General features: G+C 45.2%; 1 protein-coding gene across 3 annotated transcripts in view; it reads left to right on the top strand.

Moving 5' to 3' along the window:
• Nucleotides 1-19,465, top strand: part of ELAPOR1 (endosome-lysosome associated apoptosis and autophagy regulator 1) — a 99,540-nt gene that overhangs the window by 61,572 nt on the left and 18,503 nt on the right. For 2 of the 3 annotated variants that reach the window (XM_049880173.1, XM_049880172.1), the window contains exons 4-9: nt 5,960-6,107; nt 6,643-6,723; nt 7,286-7,391; nt 7,531-7,680; nt 14,849-14,937; nt 19,189-19,366. In XM_049880173.1, coding sequence (XP_049736130.1) covers nt 5,960-6,107; nt 6,643-6,723; nt 7,286-7,391; nt 7,531-7,680; nt 14,849-14,937; nt 19,189-19,366 — 752 coding nt within the window. The remainder of the gene's footprint in view (nt 1-5,959; nt 6,108-6,642; nt 6,724-7,285; nt 7,392-7,530; nt 7,681-14,848; nt 14,938-19,188; nt 19,367-19,465) is intronic. The other variant, XM_049880174.1, reaches the window with a different exon arrangement.

The following is a 19,465-nucleotide window of genomic DNA, read 5'->3' as shown; positions in this document are numbered from 1 at the left end:
CACCTGCTACCTGTTCTGCCACAGAGCCTTGCAAATTGTCTCTGCCTTCACTCCCAGACTCCTCCAGGCCACTGCCCCCTCAGCAGGAGACTGATCTTAAAGCATAGATCCAATCACAGTGCTTTCCTGCTCAAAACCCTGGATTCTGTGGATTCCTATAGCTTTTGAGATAAAATCCAGTGCCTTCCAATGGACTGCAGGACTCTTCCCAGACTGGCCTCTGTCCTCTGCCCATTTCTCTAGTTTCTTTCAAGTATGTTCCTTCTTGCTTATTATGTTCCAGCCACACTGGCCACCATGTTCCCTCCTCCTCAGGGCCTTTGAACACACTCTTCTCTAGCTGCTCTCCTAGCTCGCTCCCACTTATCCCTCAGTTCTCAGCCTAAATGTCACTAGCTCAAAGAAGCTGTCCCTAACCCTACAGACTCTTATTATATACTCTTGTATCATCGTATGTTTCCCTTTATGTCCCTTATTACAGTTATTGTGAGATGGTTAATTGTGTAATTAGTTGTTAAGCTTCTGTGTCCTCCACTGGAAATATAATGCAAGCTCCAAGAGGGAAGGGATGGGGTCAGCCTTGTTCACTGCCATGTCTCCAGGCTCTAACACAGTGTCCAACATAGAGTAAGAAACAGATAAATAATTGGGAACAAAGCAGACCAACTGAGCCTTCAGGGGATCAGCGCTGTTTCCTAGGTAGAGGTCTCAGGGCTAAGGTGCTGGCAACAGCCTGAGATCAGAGTCTGGGATAAAAAAGAGGGAATCCGAGTAAAGAGTATTATAGAAAGGATGTTGTATATTACCAAAAAAAAAACCATACCTACTGCTGTTGAGCCCATACTGACTCATAGCAACCCTGTAGGACAGAATAGAAATGCCCCATAGGGTTTCCAAGGACCTCCTGGTGGATTCAAACTCCCGACCTTTTGGTTAGCAGCCATAGCTCTTAATCACTATGCCACCAGGGTTTCCTGTTGTATATTAGTAAAGAAGAAAGAGCAGACGCCCAAATACTGTGAAGGTGAAAAACGAAAATGAAAGATGTAAACATTAAAGAGATCTCAAATAAGCAAATGCATATTATTGTTGTTGTTAATTGAGTTGGCACGAAGCCGGCTCCAACTCACGGTGACCTTAAGTATAACAGAACAAAATGTTGCCCGGTCCTACGGCAACTTCGTGATCAAGTCCATTGTTCTGGCTATTGTGTCAATCTATCTCATTGAAGGTGCCCCTCATTTTTGCATGATGTCCTTTTCTAGTGATTTATCTTTCCTGATGACCATATAGACCAAAGTTCATTAGCAGTTACTAGGGTAGGTGAGCCCTGGTGGTGCAGTGGTTAAGCACTCGGCTGCTAACCAAAAGATTGGCAGTTTGAACCCACCAGCAGCTCCGAGGGAGAAATGTGTGGCAGTTGGCTTCCATAAAGATTACAGCCTTGGAAACCCGATGGGCAGTTCCACTCTGTCCTATAGGGTTGCTGAGAGTCAGAATCAAATTGATGGGAATGAGTTTGGTTTTTTGGTTTGCATAGGGTGGGTGGGAGGGGGAAATGGGGAGTTATTGCTTAAGGAGTACTGAGGTTCTGTGAAGGGGATGAAAAAACTTAGAAACAGTGGTGATGATTATACAGCCTGGTGCACGTAATTAATGTGACTGAATTGTACATTTAAAAACGATTGGATTGGTAAATGTTTTGTTATGTATATTTCACCACGATTAAATGAAAAAAAGAGAGAGAGATCTCAGACACCGGAATCTTGTAGATTTGCCTGTACACTTTCTTCTTTTTTTCATGAACTTATAACACAGTATCCTACAGTGAGCTACGCTAGAGTCACAGTGCCTGGAGGGCTGGCTGTGAAAGAAGCCCCCCGTGAAAATCTCTGTTTCCCCAGGGCCATGGTGAAATGAAGTATGTATAAGCATATCACAGCTGAATGACCTTGAGCAAGTTTCCCAACCACCTCTGTGCCTCAGTTTCCTCATCCTAGAAAAGAGGATACAAAGGATACCCTCATGTAGATTGAAATGAGGCAATTATTGTTGTTAGTTGCTGTTGAGTCAATTCTGACTCACGGTGACCCCATGTCTGTCAGAGTAGAACTGTGTCCATCGAGTTTTCAATGGCTGATTTTTTGGAGGTAGATCACCAGGCCCTTCTTCCAAGACAGCTCTGTGTGGACTTGAACCACCAACCTTTTGGCTAGTAGTCGCATGCTTACCATTTGTGTCACCCAAGGACATAAATGAGGAGATACCTGTAAAGAATTTAGAACAATATCTGGACCTAGAAATCAATGAAAACATGTTTTTATTAGTGAGCATAAGATTATCTTCACCAGGGGGGACACCTCTGACAAAAATCAGAATTGTGATGCATTTAGCAAACCCACTTATGGCATCCTTGTAATAATTCATCAAACTTAGAGAGTTATTTATAGCTGATCCTGTGTAGCACATCAGCATTAAGTGTCAACTGTTTCAACAAGGAGAAATCCGTGCCATTTAGGCTAGCTGGGGTATTTTGGATGAGTTCAGCTTAGGTGTTTTGGATATGCTTCCATTTTGGGAATAACACTACTGAACAGCTGAAGGTACCATGTTATTCTGGCAAACACAGGCAGAAACCTGTGGACTAATTTTGGGTTCCCTTAGGTGGTCATCATTAAGCAACTGGAGACCAGGGTTGGTCTCAGGCAAAACAGTGAAATAATGGGATTGTATTTGATTCCCATTGCTCACACTCATCTGTATAATCCCTTGAGCCCTTCCTATGTGCCAGGCCCAGTGTTTGGTCCTGGGGATGCAATCTCTCTGCCAAACTTTCACTCCCTGGGGCTCCCCACATGAAGTTCCCTCTTCCTGGAACACATTTCCTTCTCCCTCCCTCTGTTTAATTCCTACTCATGTCTTAGGATAAATGTCACCTCCTCTAGGAAATCCTCCCTGACTCCTTTATCTGGCTGGCTCTACTATGTGTGCCCATAAAGCTAAACAACCAAACCTGTTGTTGTCAAATTGATTCCATCTCATAGCGACCCGTATAGGACAGAGTAGAACTGCCCCATAGGGTTTCCAAGGAGCAGCTGGCTGGCAAATTCAAACATCTGACCTTTTGGTTAGCAGCCTGAGTTCTTAACCACTGTGCCACCATGGTGAGCAAGATAAGTGAGCATCTACAGACCAGCCAGGAAGACAGACATTTACATAAGAGTTAAAGTATGTTCAGAAGAAGAAACCCAAATTACAAAGAAACTAAGAAAAGATGCTCAACCTTGGAAGTCATCAGGGAAACGAGATTAAAAGCACAATGAGACACTATCTCATACAACAGCATATTGGCAACAACATTCGAATCTGATGGTTCCCAGTTTGGGGAGAATGTGGAGGAACAGGAACTCCCTGACACTGCTGGTGGGGTGTAAAGTGGTACGACCACTTTGGAGACCAATGTGGCAGGAGCCGATCCAGTTGGAGCTTCACATTCCCTCTGACCGAGCAGTTCCCTCACACATTTGTACAAGGACACCGGGACAAGAGTGTTCGTAGCAGGGTGTGCACACTAGCAAAAAATCAAAATCTGTCTTAATGTCCACCAACAAGGAATGCATAAATAAGTGTGGTAGAGCCATACAAGGGAATATTAGACAGTAGTAAAAATGAAAGGCATAGAGCTGCATGTGTGAATAGGGGTGGACCTCGCAGTCATTATGTTGAAACTCCTCCAATAAAAAGCATGTTGAAGAATACATGAGTATGACAGCATTTACGTAAAGTTGAGAAGCATGCAGAACAGCATCATACAGTATGTTGTTTAGAGACACCTATACGATTTTTTTTTTATATACGATTAGTAAAGGATAGAGCAGCACATGGGAATGATAAACACCAAAATCAGGAAAACAGTTACTTGGCATGGGGAAGGGACTATATGATAGGAAAGGGGGTGGCACAGGCTTTCTTAACAGAGTTTTGGGTAGATGAGCATTCATTGTACTTTTGTATATATCTTAAGTATTTCATAATACATTTTAAAATAGAGTAGGATTATGGCTATGATAAGGGAAACAGAACTATGGGCACACATAGCAGAGGCAGATAAAGGAGTCAAGGAGGACTTCCTAGAGGAAGTGACATTTATCCTAAGACATGGGTGGGAGTTAAACGGGGCGGGGGGGGGAAGAAAATGAGTTCCAGAAAGAGGGAACAACATGTGAGAAGACCCAGAGGTGAGGGAAAATTCGGCAGAGAAATTGAAAGAAGTTCTATACGACCGGAGCATAGAAAGTGGGAGAAGCATTTGGGTTTTATTCTAAGAGCAACAGGGAGTCACAGGGGTTTTCACAAAGTGGAGTGATGTGGTCAGATTTCTGTTCCGGAGGATCACCGTGGCCGCAGTGTGGAGAATGGATTGGAGGGGGCAGGACTGGGTGCAGGGAGATGAGCCAGGAGGCTGTTGCAGAGATGATGGTGAGTTGGGGGCCTGGGGGAATCTTGGGCAGGATAGGTAGATTTGAGAGATTTAGGAGGTAAAATAGACGTGATTAGGTGGATTGTGTCTGTAGTTCTCTGGATTTCTCCCTTCCCACCAAAACCAGTTACCTATAGCATCTTACAGTGGACATTTCCAGGAAAATAGGCTGGACTAGACTGGACCTCTAAGTACCAAAGAACAGCTGTGTCTACTGACTATTTTTGACAGCTTTGGAGTTGGGCAGGACTGGGTTTGAATCCTATCTCTGCCACTTACTGGCTACGTGATATTGGGCAAGGTACTCTCCAGGTTGTGGTTTCATCATCAGTTAGTTGGGAAAAAATAAAGAAATCATGAATATAAGACACCTAGTTCAATACCTGGCAGATAGTAAGCAACCAATAAATGTTATCCACTCCCCCCTACCTCACCTGCTATCTGTTTCTGGGTAGTTCTCCAGAATGTGGGGGAAAACCTGTTTTCCTCCTGTCGACTATACTTCAGGGTTCTTTTTTTTTTTTTTTAGATTATTGTACTTTAGATGAAGGTTTACAGAACAAACTAGCTTCTCATTAAATAATTAGTACACATATTGTTTTGTGACATCGGTTACCAACCCCATGACATGTCAACACTCTCCCTTCTAGACCTTGGATTCCCTATTACCAGCTTTCCTGTCTCCTCCTGCCTCCTCGTCCTTGCCCCTGGGCTGGTATGCCCCTTTAGTCTTGTTTTGTTTTATGGGCCTGTCTAAACTTTGGCTGAAGGGTAAACCTCAGGAGTGACTTCATTACTGAGCTAAAACAATGTCCGGGGGCTATACTTTCAGGGTTTCTGCAGTCTCTGTCAGACCAGTAAGTCTGGTCCTTTTTTGTGAGGTTAAAACTTTGTTCTACATTTTTCTCCAGCTCTGTCTGGGACCCTTTATTGTGATCCCTGTCAGAGCAGTCAGTGGTGGTAGCTGGGCACTATCTAGTTGTGCTGGAGTCAATCTGGTGGAGGCTGTGGTAGCTGTGGTCCATTAGTCCTTTGGACTAATCTTTCCCTTGCGTCTTTGGCTTTCTTCATTCTCCCTTGCTCCTAACAGGGTGACACCAGTAGGGTACTCTAGGCTTCTTAATCTGCCTCAAAAAACAAAAAAACAAACCCACTGCTGTCAAGTCGATTCTGACTCCTAGCAACCCTATAGGACAGGGTAGAACTGCCCCATAGGGCTTCCAAGGAAAAGTTAGTGGATCCAAACAGCTGACCTTTTGGTTAGCAGCTGTAGCACTTAACCACTTCTCCACCAGAGCTCCTAACCTGCCTCAGAGCTTTTATCTCTTGTCACTGAGAATTTTCACAAGCTTCAGCATGTGAATCACTCATCTGGAATTCCCCAGAGCCAGGGACCTAGCAGAACTTAACACCTGCACATAGCTTATAGTTGAGCGGGCTGTGCGCCTGCCCATGACCAGGGCTCCCATCTCCTCACAGGTCCAAGTGGGTCCCTCGGGGCGACTACATCGCCTCCAACACGGACGAGTGCACGGCCACGCTGATGTACGCCGTCAACCTGAAGCAGTCGGGCACTGTCAACTTTGAGTATTACTATCCAGACAGCAGCATCATCTTCGAATTTTTCGTAAGCCCCTGGCCAAGGGGGAGGGTGGGATGTTGACACTCTCTGAAGCTCAGACTCATTTGCAGGAGTCGCAAGCATAGGCCTACTGGGGAAATCTGCACAGTGGTCTTCCCTCTGGATGATCTGAGGCTTCAAGAGGCGAGAGAAGAGGCAGATGTCAGAGGACTTTGAGAGGGAAGAGTAGACTCTGGGAGATTTCTAGTGTTTGTCTTGCTCAAACATGAAAATAGCATGTGAACAGCTTCTGGACACAAGTTATTTCTTTGGTGTCAGTGCACAGACATTTTGTGTTTGTGCACCTGGCTCTAGTCTTACTTCAAGGCTCATGGATTCTGAGCTCAGTCCCTAAAGGAAATGGGCACCTAAAGGAAATTCTATAGTCTCTCTTTGAGGTAGTGGAATATGGGCGTACTATTCCCATGACTTAATCCCAAGAACCACCAGAAGGGCCCTCTGGGGGGCTGGAGCAGTGTGGGGTAAGGAACTCATTTTCTTGGTAAGCTGAGACTCTGATCCCAACCTCCTGCTGCCCCAGGTACAGAACGACCAGTGCCAGCCCAATGTGGATGACTCCAGGTGGATCAAAACCACAGAAAAAGGATGGGAAATCCACAGTGTGGGTATTATACCTACCTTCTTCCTGGGGACTCCAGAAAAGGGCCAGGAACTTTCCCCCAAGGAGTGCTTCTCCCTTGTCTAAGCTTCCATTCCCCTGTCCCTAGAGGATAGGACCTCACATGATGAGAATGCTATAGTCTCTCGAGGTGGTGGAATATGGGCATGAGTTGACTTGTTGCTCCTGTAGCTTGACCCCCAAGACCATCAGCTTGCCAGCCCTTAAAGCTGGGGGATAGGTGACTATAACCAGAAAGGAATGAGGAGATATCAGTCACATTATCATCAGCACTCTTAGGCCTCCTTATTGGGCTCACCATAAGAGATGCTCATGGTCTACGTGGCTGAAGGAGCAGTGGGAGGGGGCATGAGAGGGTTGTAAGAGGAGGTTTAAAAGGAGAAAGGAAAAGTTAGATGGGAGGAAAGGCCAAGTTGAGACGTCAAGGGAGAGGATCAGAATAGACACTCTCATGCAGGCTGTAAGAGAAGGGGTCCCAATGGGAGGCCAGTCAGTGATATCTCTCTCTGCTACTGCACTAACTCCTCCTGTTTGTGGTTTTTAGGTGGAGCTAAATCGAGGCAATAATGTCCTGTATTGGAGAACCACAGCCTTCTCAGTGTGGTCCAAAGCACCGAAGCCTGTGCTGGTGAGAAACATCGCCATAACAGGTATGAAGAGTGGGGTTTGATCTGGGGCGTGCTGCTAACTTCCAGCCTCTTGACGTTGAGGGGTGGGTGGGAGTCAGTCCCCAGGGGGCTCAACCTCAAGGCTCAATCCTTGCTTCTCTGTGTTGTTCTTCCTCCGTAGGGGTAGCCTACACCTCAGAATGCTTCCCCTGCAAGCCTGGCACGTATGCGGCCAAGCAGGGCTCCTCTTTCTGCAAACTTTGCCCAGCAAATTTTTACTCAAATAAAGGAGAAACTTCTTGCCACCAGTGCGACCCTGACAAATACTCAGGTGATGTTTCTGAAGATGGGAAGGGTTTGGTGGGGGATAGCAACCACAGAGCAAAACCGTGAAGTAGAGGCATCCTTTTGGCCAAGCTGAAGATGATCATTTTTAAACCCTTCCTTCTGAGACCCTGGAAAGTTCTTGCCATTTCATATCTCCACCAATCACTCTAGAAATAAAAGGAAACTCTCAGTAAATATTTATTAAGCACTTGCCATCTGCTGGGTCCTATCCTAGGTGCTTGGAATACATCTGAAACCCATTGCCGTCGAGTCAGTTCCGATTCATAGCGACCCTGTAAGACAGAGAACTGCCCCATAGGGTTTCCAAGGAGCAGCTGGTGGATTTGAACTGCTTATGTTTTGGTTAGCAGCCATAGCTCTTAACCACTATGCCACCAGTGAGCAAAATAGACAAAGATCCCTGTCTTTATGGAGTTTAAATTCCAATGGAGACAGACAATAAACAATAACTATAGTAAAAAGTAGTAAATATCTAATAAGTTATATAACATGCTAGGTGGTAAAAAATACCATGGTGTCATGGAAAAAAGAAAAAGCAGCTCAGAGTTAAAGGGATTAGAAAAGCTAGGGGAGGAGGCTGCAATTTTTTTTTAAACAATGAACTCCTTTTTCTTAAAATGAAACCTTATTATACCTATATTATAAAGTAATAATTATAAATAATAGGTATAGTAGATCAAAGAAGTATAAATGTATATGTTTTAATTTATAACAATTATTACAAAAGTTAATTGATAAGAACCATGAGGCTGTATCGATAAGCAAAAACACTTTGAAAGCAAGGGCTAAAGATAGAAGTTGCAATCTTTTATCAACCTGAATGTCCACGGAATTCAAAGCAGGCATTTTCAGGAAATCCAGGGTTCCTTGGAACACAGTTTGAAAACCACTGCTCTATGGGAAAAGGAAGGGACATCTGGACGTGGCCTACTTCCACAGGCCCTGGAAAGCTTCCTAAAGCATCCCAATTTGAGAAAGAGGACCTGATCGTTTGAGGGAGTCTTGTAGGGGGCAGCAGGGCTCTGGTGATGGGCTGTGTTCCCAAAGTCCCCTCTGCTCAGGCAGCCCACTGGTTGGCACACAGGGGCCAGTCTCCACGGCAGGTTCTGAAACAAACAGGTGGGAGAGAGAAAGAGTCCCCTCACCTCCCCTGCAAACACGCATAAAAACCTATTCTATTTTTCCTTTCTTACACAGAACCATACACAAACCCTGCACAAGGCCCTCTCTCAAGCACAGCTCGTATCTCTACACAGACACACCAACGCTCCACACAGGTGTTACAGTTTGTGTTTGCTCAGCCAAGACATGCCATTGACCTTGTCAACTGTTTATTTCTACACTATTCCTAAAACAAAAGTCTTATTTATCTACATAGATCTTGCTAAGTGAGTGTAGTTTTCAAGAAGAACAGGAATGTTTAGATTTGGGGGGAAGTTTTTTACCTGTAAGTCTAAATTCCTGTTTTTCCTCTTGAATTTCTTATCCTACCCTCCTCTGTTCCCCACCCCCTCACCCCCTGCAACCTCTATCAATAGCATCCTTTGTTAGTCTAAGTCTCTAGCTCTCTTTCCAGCCTAGCAGTTGTGCAAGGGTTTGAATAACAAGGTGGTTCTAAAAAAAAAAAAAAACTGCCTAGGAGTATTTTGATCCAAAAAAAAAAAAAATTTTTTTTTATGTAAGCGGTTTTTTATCTAGAAAGCTGTTATGAAAGTGTTAGGTTGGCGGTCTGAATTCTTAGATTCTATTGTTCTCTATTCTCAATCTGCCCCTTTGACTTCATTGTCATTTTGAAGAACACAGCTTGTTGACCACCTTTCTGCTTGGGATACAAAGAGAGTCATATTCCTTTTGGGTTTGACTCTTCCAGAATACAGGGTCAATAGGAGACTGGGGAAGACCCAGGGAGAGAGATGAGAGTTTATAAGGGAATGTGCCTGGAGGGGTGACAGAAGACCACTCAGTCATCCATTTAGCAAATACAGTCTGAGTACCAGCCATGTGCCAGGCCCGGGGCTTAGTGATAGGGTTACAGCTGAACCAGCTGTGGGGACTGTCCTGCAGTTTATGTCTGAAAGCAGAATGTAGCTGTGTACTCACCTAAGTACACCATGGTGCAGCAGATGCTGGGGTAGCAGCATGCATTGGAGTCAAAAAAGGGAAATGACCAGTCCTCTCTGGAGAGGAAGGAAAGGATTCACCTAATTATGGTCTTGAAAGATAAGTTGAGTTTTAATGAGTTGGTGATTTGATGGCAACAGGACTTTTGGGAGAGGAGAAGTGTGAGCCAAGGCCAGAAGGTTCAGGGAACTGAGAATAACTCAGCATGGCTGGAGCTTAGGTGGAGAAAAGTAGCATCCGAGGCTAAGAGATAGGCAGGGAACACGTTAGGGAGAGACCTTTACATGCCAATGCTAAAAGTTGGGATTTGATCTTATCAGCAGCGGAGGCCATTAAAGAATTTTAAATTGGGGAGTGACATGATCTGGCTTCTGCTTTTGAAAGACCATTCTGTCTGCCATGTGAAGACTGGATGAGGAAGGGACCGGCTAGAAGCAGAGGGCACAGTTGGAAGAGTTTGCAGAATGGTGCCATTGCTGGTATCCAGGGCCTGAACAAAGGTGGATCTAACAGGGATGGGGAGTCTCTGGGTGTTGCAAATGGTTAACATGCTTGCCTGCCAACCGAAAGGCTGGAGGTTCATGTCTACCAGAGGTGCCTTGGAAGAAAGACCATTGAAAACCCTGTGGAGCACAGTTCTACTCTGGCACACACGGGGTCACCATGAGTCAGAGTTGACTCAATGACAACTGGTTTAGTAGAGATGGAGATGGGAGAACTTAACAGAAGAAATATTAAGGACAAAGGGTTGACTAAAAATATCTTTCTCTTCACTGATATCTGAATTTCATCATTAGGTTTAGTTCATTTGTATTATGCTTAATGTCGTTGTTGTTGTTAGGTGCCATCAAGTCGACTCTCAAAGCAACCCTATATACAACAGAACAAAACACTGCCAGGTACTATGCCATTCTCCCAATCATTGCTATATTTGAGCCCATTGCTGCAGCCACTGTGTCAGCCCATCTTGTTGAGGGTCCTCCTCTTTTTCGATGACCCTCTACTTTACCAAGCATGAAGTCCTTCTCCAGGGACTGGTTCCTCCTGATAACATGTCTAAAGTGTGTGAGACAAAGCCTCGCCATCCTCACTTCTAAGGAGCATTCTGGCTGTACTTCTTCCAAGACAGATTTGTTCTTTCTTCTGGCAGTCCATGATATATTCGAATATTCTTCACCAACACTGTAGTTAGTATTATGCTTAATATTAGAGATTAAATTCCTAATAGAATGGTATGGAGTTTAGCAGCATGGACTCCAGAACTAAGTTTCTAAGGTTTAAATTTCTGCTCCATCACTTACTAACTGTGCTACCTTGGGTAAGTTTCTTGTTTGCATCTCAGTTATGGCTGCTAATCAAAGGGTCGGTAGTTCAAATCCACCAGGCGCTCCTTGGAAACTCTATGGGGGCAGTTCTACTCTGTCCTATAGGGTCACTATGAGTCGGAATTGACTCGACGGCACTGGGTTTTGGGTTGGGTTCCTCATCTATTAAAGGGGAATGATAATAATCATATCTACCACATAGTGTTATTGTGAAGACTGATTGATTAACATAGGTAAAGAATTTAGGACAGTTCCTGGCATGTCATTAGTATAATTCATTCTCATTAAGGCCTGTCCTTACAGTCCTCTTTTAATATGAAAATATTCTTGGTATAAAAAAAACAAACCAAACCCAGCGCCGTCGAGTCAATTCCAAATCATAGCGACCCTATAGGACGGAGTAGAACTGCCCCATAGAGTTTCCAAGGAGCGCCTGGAGGATTCGAACTGCCGCCAGTTTGGTTATCAGCCATAGCACTTAACCACTACGCCACCAGGGTTTCCACTCTTGGTATAAAACTCTTGGTATAAAAAAATAGGTAGTAATAATAAGTCACTCATATTAGTACTTTACAATTTATAAAACGTTATCTCATTTACTACTTACAGCATAGTGCAGGAGTGATTTCCCCACTTACAAATGAATAAAAACAGGAGCCCTGGTGGCGCAGTGGTTAAGTGCTTGGCTGCTAATTTAAAGGTGGCAGTTCAAACCTACCAGCTGCTCCACGGGAGAAAGATGTGGCAGCCAGTTTCTGTAAAGATCACAGCCTAGGAAGCCCTATGGGGAAGTTCTACTCTGTCCTATAGGGTCACTATGAGTTGGAATCAACTCCACGGCAATGGGAAAGAGAGGCATGGAGAGGTGAAGGGATTCGCCCACAGCCTGAGCTGGTATCTGAGCTGGGCCCTTGTGTTCATTAGGTATGTAAATCCTCAAGGAAAGTGTTTTCCTTTGATAAAATGGATCAGAATGAGGACCTTGTATTCCTGTAGGCAGGGAGAAGATACTGAAAGGAGGAGGGTGCGGAAAGTGGAATTGGGGCTCCCAATGAAACTTCACCTTCTTTCAGTTTTGCACAGGCCAGCCGTACTTGTCACTCCTTTACCAAACATCCAGGCAGATCTTTCAGACCTGACTAGTACCCAACTTTCACGCCTGGATGAAACCTGAGCTAGGAAACTGAGGTCTGCCCCCGCATTTGAGTTAATCATTTATTAGAACCGCCTTAACAGTTGTCACTGTGTAAACAGCTGGACCATTTTTCTGAAACCCGGAGCTAGGATGTCAGGTTGAGTAAATATTTGGTAAGCAGAAAGAGTTCTTTTGTGAAATGCATTTTCTAACACATAACATGTAGTTTGCTAGAACTAATATACAAGGCCCTGGAAATTGGCATATTTTCAACATCTACCCCCAAATTGCACCTGGCCAAGTTGGTGAAAATCAGGAGTTCTGTGCTGAATTAGACCTTCTGCTTGTTAACCAAGTAAATTAGCTGAGAAGACCCCAGCTGTTTCTCAGCTACCAGTTCCCTCTTGCCCAGGCTAATAAGACTGGGATAGAAGGTGTGGAAATGTGCCATTAAGGGGACCCCCCCAGTGCAGGCCAACAGTCTGTAATTAGGAGGTTCTCTAATCTAGGAACTCATTTGGTGTCTTGGGAAGAAGGGATATGTTGAGAAATAAGCTCTTAACTGGTAGGGAAAGAAGGAGGCTTTTAGTCCTTATTAAGTCTCCTGTTGTTGTTGTGTGCTGTTGAGTCAATGCTATTCCATAGCGACCCTATGTGCAGAATAGAACTGGCCCATAGGGTTTCACAGACAGTAATCTTCACAGGAGCAGATAGCCAGTTCTTTTTTCCCTCAGATTGGTTGGTGGGTTCGAACCACTGATCTTTTGGTTAGCAGCTGAGCACTTAACCATTTTGCCACTTGGTCTCCTTAAGTCTCCTGTACCAGTTCCCAGATAAGAATAAGCCCCACAAACCCAGAGAATAAAAAAACCAAACCCGTTGCCATGGAGTTGATTCCAACTCATAGCAACCATTTAGTACAGAGTAGAGCTGCCCTATAGGGCTTCCAAGATACAGCTGGTGAATTCAAACTGCCAACCTTTTGGTTAGCAGCCAAGCGCTTAACCACTGCCACCAGGGCCCAAGATAATAATAGTCACCATCATTTAGTGAGTTCTCCTTACAATGTGCCAGGTATGTGCTGGCTCCAGCAAACCCAACCAAAACCTTATTTTAGCTCTTCAGACAAGAGAAGGTCCCTGGGTGGCACAGATGGGTTTGTGCTCTACTACTAACTTAAAGGTTGATGGTTGGAACCCACCCTGAGGCACCATGGAAGAAAGCCCTGGCGATGCGCTTCCATAAAGATTACAGCCAAGAAAACCCTATGGAATAATTCTGCTCTGTTACACATGGGGTCACCATGATTTGGAATTGACCTGATGGCAACAGGTTTGGTTTTTGGTTTGGGTAAATGAGAAAGCCAAGGCTCAGAGTGGTTAAGTATCTTGCCTAAAGTCACACAGCTACTAAATGATGATGTGTAGTTCAGACTCAGATATGTCTGACTTAAAATCTCATTTCAATATGTCATACTGCCTGCCAGGTAGTATATATATATATACATAGAGAAGTTCTCGCCATTATTAAATGCTTATCTGCAGGTAACACAGTAATAATATTAGAAGTAGTGTTGGTAGTAGCAATAGTGTTGTACTGTGTAGCCTATAAAGCAGTGATTTTTATTCTGGAATAAGTAGATTCCCTGGAAATTTTTATTTGCATGAATTGTGTATATTTTTCTGGGTGGAGGAAGCAGCTCTTTCCTCAAATTATTTCAAAAGAGTTTGTAATTCAAAACGGTGAAATCCTTTACTTTAAAAAAGGATGCATTGAAATAGTTCTTGCTATCCAGGGTTTCATAGGTTAATGCAGAACTAATATAAACATGAGGAGAACATCCAGGGTAGAATCAAACTGGTAGTTAATAACATTTTTTTTTTAATTAGGTACAAGTCAAGGGTTAAATACAGTGCTGGGATGCTTGGGTTGGGGAAAGTGGAAGGAGCCTTATGTCTTAAGCGGAGTTCGAGGAAATTATCAGCTTCTTTTTGTCTAGGATGGTTTCATGGAGAAGGGGAAATTCAAGGTGGAAGGCATTCATTCTAGGCATATATTACAAGAACATTCAGAGAAAAGATCAGAGTAAGAACATGAAGGCAATGCCCCAATACTTCATGAAGAGAAAAGCCACGCCCACAATTAGGAATTCTGAGACACCCGAAAGATGGCAGGTTTCAGGGATCTTGGGCTGGTGGTGGTTAACTTGGAGTCCTGCAAGATGGTCTTTCCAGCTCCATCTTCCTCTTACTTTGAGGCCAGTCCTTTGGCCAATCCACTTCACACCCTGCCCACAGTAAGGGGCCAGTGGTTTCTTATCAGCACCGGGGAGAGGGACAAAGGGGCATCCATCCAGTCAGGCAGGGCTTTAGGGACTGGAAATGGGGCTCAAGATGCTACTGAATGGCAAAGGGAAGGGGCAGGGGTGTGCAGGGCTTCTCTTTTCGGCACTATCTATGTGGTGTTTTGTTTACTCCAGGACCTTGGGAGTCTTGGGGTCATGAGCATGTGATCAAGAGCTCTGCTTTCCTAAGTAACTTGAAGTATTTGTCCTTGCTTTTGCAATTTAGAAAAAGGATCTTCCACCTGTAAAGTACGTCCAGCCTGCACAGACAAAGACTATTTCTACACACACACAGCCTGTGATGCCAACGGAGAGGTGGGTAGCAAGGTTTGGGAGCTCCTTTCCTCCTGGACTCTGTCTCCCCCTCCTTGGGCTTTCATGATCAAACCCCTCAGGCCCCCACAGTGACCCCAGGACTAGTGCTAGTTTGTTAGTGCTGCTGTAACAGAAATACCACAAGTAGGTGGCTTCAATGAACGGAAATTTATTTCCCCACAGTTTAGAAAGCTAGAAGTCCAAATTCAGGCACTGGCTCTAGGGGAAACCTCTCTCTGTCTGCTCTGGGAAAAATCCTTGTTTTAGCTTCTCTAGTCAAGTATTCCTCAGTTCCTTGGAGATCCCCATGTGGCATCTATCTTTTCCCCATTTGTGCTTGCTTGTCTCTGTGCCTAATCTTCTCTTTTTATAGCTCGAAAGTGATTAGGTTTAGGACACACCTTACATTGATATGGCCTCATTAACGTGAAAAAGAAAACCCTATTCCCAAATGGGATTACATCCACAGGTATAAAACCCTTTGCCATTGAGTTGATTCGACTCATAGGGTTTCCAAGGAGCGCCCAGTGGCTTCAAACTGCCGACCTTTTAGTTAGCAGCCGTAGCTCTTAACCACTGCACCACCAGGGTTTCCATCCATAGGGACAGGGGTTAGGATTCACAACACATATTTCTGAGGGACACAGTTTAATCCATCACAGTGGGGAAACACAAGAAGATGACCTCATTCATTTTCAGGTTAGAAGCTGCTTTTCCCGCATTTGTTTTATGTATGCTTATTCACATGGTCTCTGTTTCAAAAAAACATTTCTTCCATTTTTCTTTTGCTTGGTTTCTTTCATTTGCTTTGATGCTGGTCAATGCCTGCCTGTTTGTATGACCTTATTTTCTCATGGAGCTCATCAAATGGGTCCCCCAACCCCAACTCCCCCCACCACCACCACCCTCCCCCCCGCCAGTGCTGCTTTTGTGAACTGGTCAAGGGAATGAGCCCCACTTCCTGGCTCCCCTGGAGAATGGCCAGGCTTGTTTGGTCTCTGCTGTTTCTCTCTCCCCCCAGGCTTTCTGCCTCAGAAGAAGACTTTCCTTTGTAGTTGGAGTTGCCGTTGAGTCAACACAACAGCTTTTGAATGCCAACTGATGTTTCAGGCATTGTGCTCCATGCTGGGGATTCAGGGATGACTCAGACAGGCTCCTGCCCTCAGGGAGGTCACAGACTTGTGTGGGAGGGCAGAGAGAGGAATAAAATGGGCTACCAACAACCACAAGCTAGACATGGTCAAGGCCATAAGAGAGGGGTATGCAGGGCACTGTGGGAGCCCAAAAGAGGAGCAGCACCCAACCCTGAGTGAGGGGCCAGGGAAGGTCTGTTGGAGGAGGTCGTTTGTTCATTTCATCAGTCAGTTGGCAAATATTTATTGAGCACCTAGTATATGCCAGGCACTGTGCTAGGCAATAGGTATACATTAACAAAACTAAAGGAACCTGTAGCTCTCATAGAGCTTAATTCTTATTCGGGAGAGGATGGAGAGGGAGTCTGTGTTTTGTACGTCCTAGGAAAAGAAACAAATAGGTGTATAATTTATCAAATGGTAGTAAATGTTGTTGTTAGAGGCTGTCCAGTCAGCTCCGGCTCATAGCAACCCTATGTAAGTGGTAGGAAGAAAAAATGAAATAGGGCCAGGGGATTGAGAGGAGTCCCTGGATGGTGTAAACAGTTAAACACTCAGCTACTACCTGAAAGGTTGGTGGTTCAAACCCACCCAGAGGCACCTCTGAAGAAAGGCCTGGTGATCTGCTTCCAAAAGGTCATAGCCACTGAAAACCCTGTGGACCAATTTTACTCTGACACACATAGGGTCGCCATGAGTAGAAATTGACTCGATGGCCACTGGTTTGGATTTTTTAGGGGACAGAGGATGATGGAGGGGAGTGCTATTTTAAATGGCCTCTCCGAGGAGGTGACATTTAGCAGAGACCTGAATGAGATGAAGGAAGAGCCACGGAGCTTTCCAGGGGGTGCACAGCAGATGTAGGGGTGTGCCCAGTGATTTCAAGGAGCAGCAGTAAGTGAGCAGGGAATGGGTTCTAGGGCACAGGTAGAGGGACTGGTCTTAGATTTTACATTATGGATGAACTGTATTCTTAAGCCAGGCCCTCATCAGGGGATAGAATTAAAAAAAACAAACAAAAAACCATTGTCATCGAGTCGATTCCTACTCGTAGAGACCCTATAGGACAGAATAGAACTGCCCCATAGGGTTTCCAAGGAGCGCCTGGGGGTTTTGAACTGCCAACTCTTTGGTTAGCAGCCGTGATTCTTAACCACTATGCCACCGAGGTCTTCAGAGATAGAAATAGGAGTCAGTAAATTTGCATTCAGCTCTAAGCACAGTGCTTGGCTGTTAGGATGCGCACATGTCTGTTGGCTGGCTGAATTCTCCCTTTGCAAACTAAGCATGGAATAAAGCCTGGTCCATAATCGTGATTACTTTTCATAGTCACCTCTACCTCCCTACCTCAGATTTGGAGCATCTCACCCATCCCCAGCAACCAAGAAAGAATGGCTATGTATCTTGTCGGTTGCACCTTAGACTCCATTCTGTAGTGTCTGGTATTCTGTATGACCTTGTAAAAATTATTTTCATTTTCTTGGCCTCCATTGACTCATTAATAAAATGGGGGAAATTAATCCTGTTCCTCTTCTTCCTCCTAGGCAAAGCACATGGCTGAATGTCAGCTGTCTTTGCTTCGTTCTGCCCCACTCTCTCCCCTCCTGGGCTCAGGCCAAGAGCTTCTAGATCTGTAGTATGCTGTACTGTCTGTGAGGCTGACCGCCACTGGGTCTTTCCCACCTGCAGCCCAGCCAAAGCCTGGCCCGGGGGAGGCGAGCTGAAGCCTGTCCATTTAAGGAGTGTTCATGCATATGCATTTACCAGGAGAGCCTTCCAGAGGTCTTGCTTTGCACCTCAGGCCCACACTGGTCCTTGAGCAGTCTTGTGATTTCAGTTTATCGTCTAAACTGTATTTTAAAAATCCAGGAATACTCCTCAAGCCAGCTCCTAGGATTGCTGTTGTCCTCTCATGTGAACTTGACCAATCCATTGGGGCTGCCAAATGTGCTGCTCCAAAAGACAGCCCATATCAGCCTCCCTGCTCCGCAGATCCTCCTCACATGAGACTCACAGGAGAGAGGCTGGGCTCAGGGAGCTCTGGCCCCCAGCGCCTCTTCACAGGGAGAAGCCCTAAGCTGAGCAGGGGGGAGGCGGATCCAGGGCTCACCATCAATGAAGGGAGCTTGAACTGAGGACCACCATTCATTAAGACCTTGTGGTTTCTTATCCTGAATACAATGGACAGATGCATTATTCATCCATCTTTCCACATGGATGGTATGCTGCACAGATACTTCTCATCACCAGCTTAGTGCAATCCATAAGGGTGCCATTTTGTCTCTGGCTTCATTTGAGGGTCACCTAGGAAGCTTGGAGCTGCCCAGCCTCACCCCTGATTTACCAGGGGCCTCCTACAGATCATCTCTTCTTCCACACCCAATGCCTCCATCCCAAGTAGAGATGGCCCTAGTGGTTGGCAGACACATAGCCTTTGTTGTCTGCTGACCTCATGGCAGTCTGTTCCTTAGGCCGTGATGCTCACAGAGAACATGGTGTTCATACTCCCACATGGCTACTTATGCGATTGTTGCCCTTGTTAGATGATGAGCTCCTTGAGGGCGGGGGCACATCTCATTCATCCCTGAGTCCCCAGGTCTGGCACATAGATGTATTAGGCTGTCTGCAAATGTTTACCAAATAAATGAAAGAGCAAAGAATGTAGCACTTGGAAGACATGTTGGAACATCTTAGCTGCCCCCTCTTTCCTGGGATTATGTAAACCACCTCCTCTCCATGCCTCTCTGTGTTCTGGCATTTTCACCAGCTACTTTTTCTGTGATCTTGATAGTAATAAGATTCTACAGTAAACTCAGAGGTTTCTCTGGGGACAACTGATCCCCGATTCCCTCTGTCACAGCAGTCTTCATCAGACAGTCAACCATTCAACCAGTCATCTAGTCAACATTCAACCAACAGACATTTATGGAGCGTGACCGCGTACCAGCCACTAGGATAAGGGCTTGGGATACATCCAAAGAGAAAACAAAGTTCCCTGCCCTAGTGGAGCTTTTATTTTAGCTCAGAATTCACTCCCCTCACCCTATCTTTAAATTAGATCCCTAAAAGATATGCTAAATCCCACACAGGCTGAGCTGTGCTTAATCCATTTCTGCAGACGCAGCTAATGTACAAATGGGCCGAGCCGAAAATCTGCGGTGAGGATCTGGAGGGAGCGGTGAAGCTGCCTGCCTCTGGGGTGAAGACCCTGTGCCCACCTTGCAACCCAGGCTTCTTCAAAACCAACAACAGCACCTGCGAGCCCTGCCCCTATGGCTCTTACTCCAATGGCTCTGGTAACCTCCTTAACCTGCCCTATTCCCTATGTTTGCATCCTTGTCCACATCACCCATGTGGGCAGGCTGTGTGGGCGCTAGATGAACAGACTCTGCCTT

This window comes from Elephas maximus, chromosome 3 (genome assembly GCF_024166365.1).
Source record: "Elephas maximus indicus isolate mEleMax1 chromosome 3, mEleMax1 primary haplotype, whole genome shotgun sequence".
NCBI lineage: Eukaryota > Metazoa > Chordata > Mammalia > Proboscidea > Elephantidae > Elephas > Elephas maximus.
Note: the sequence above shows the minus strand (reverse complement) of the source record. Positions and strands in the feature narration are given on the sequence as shown.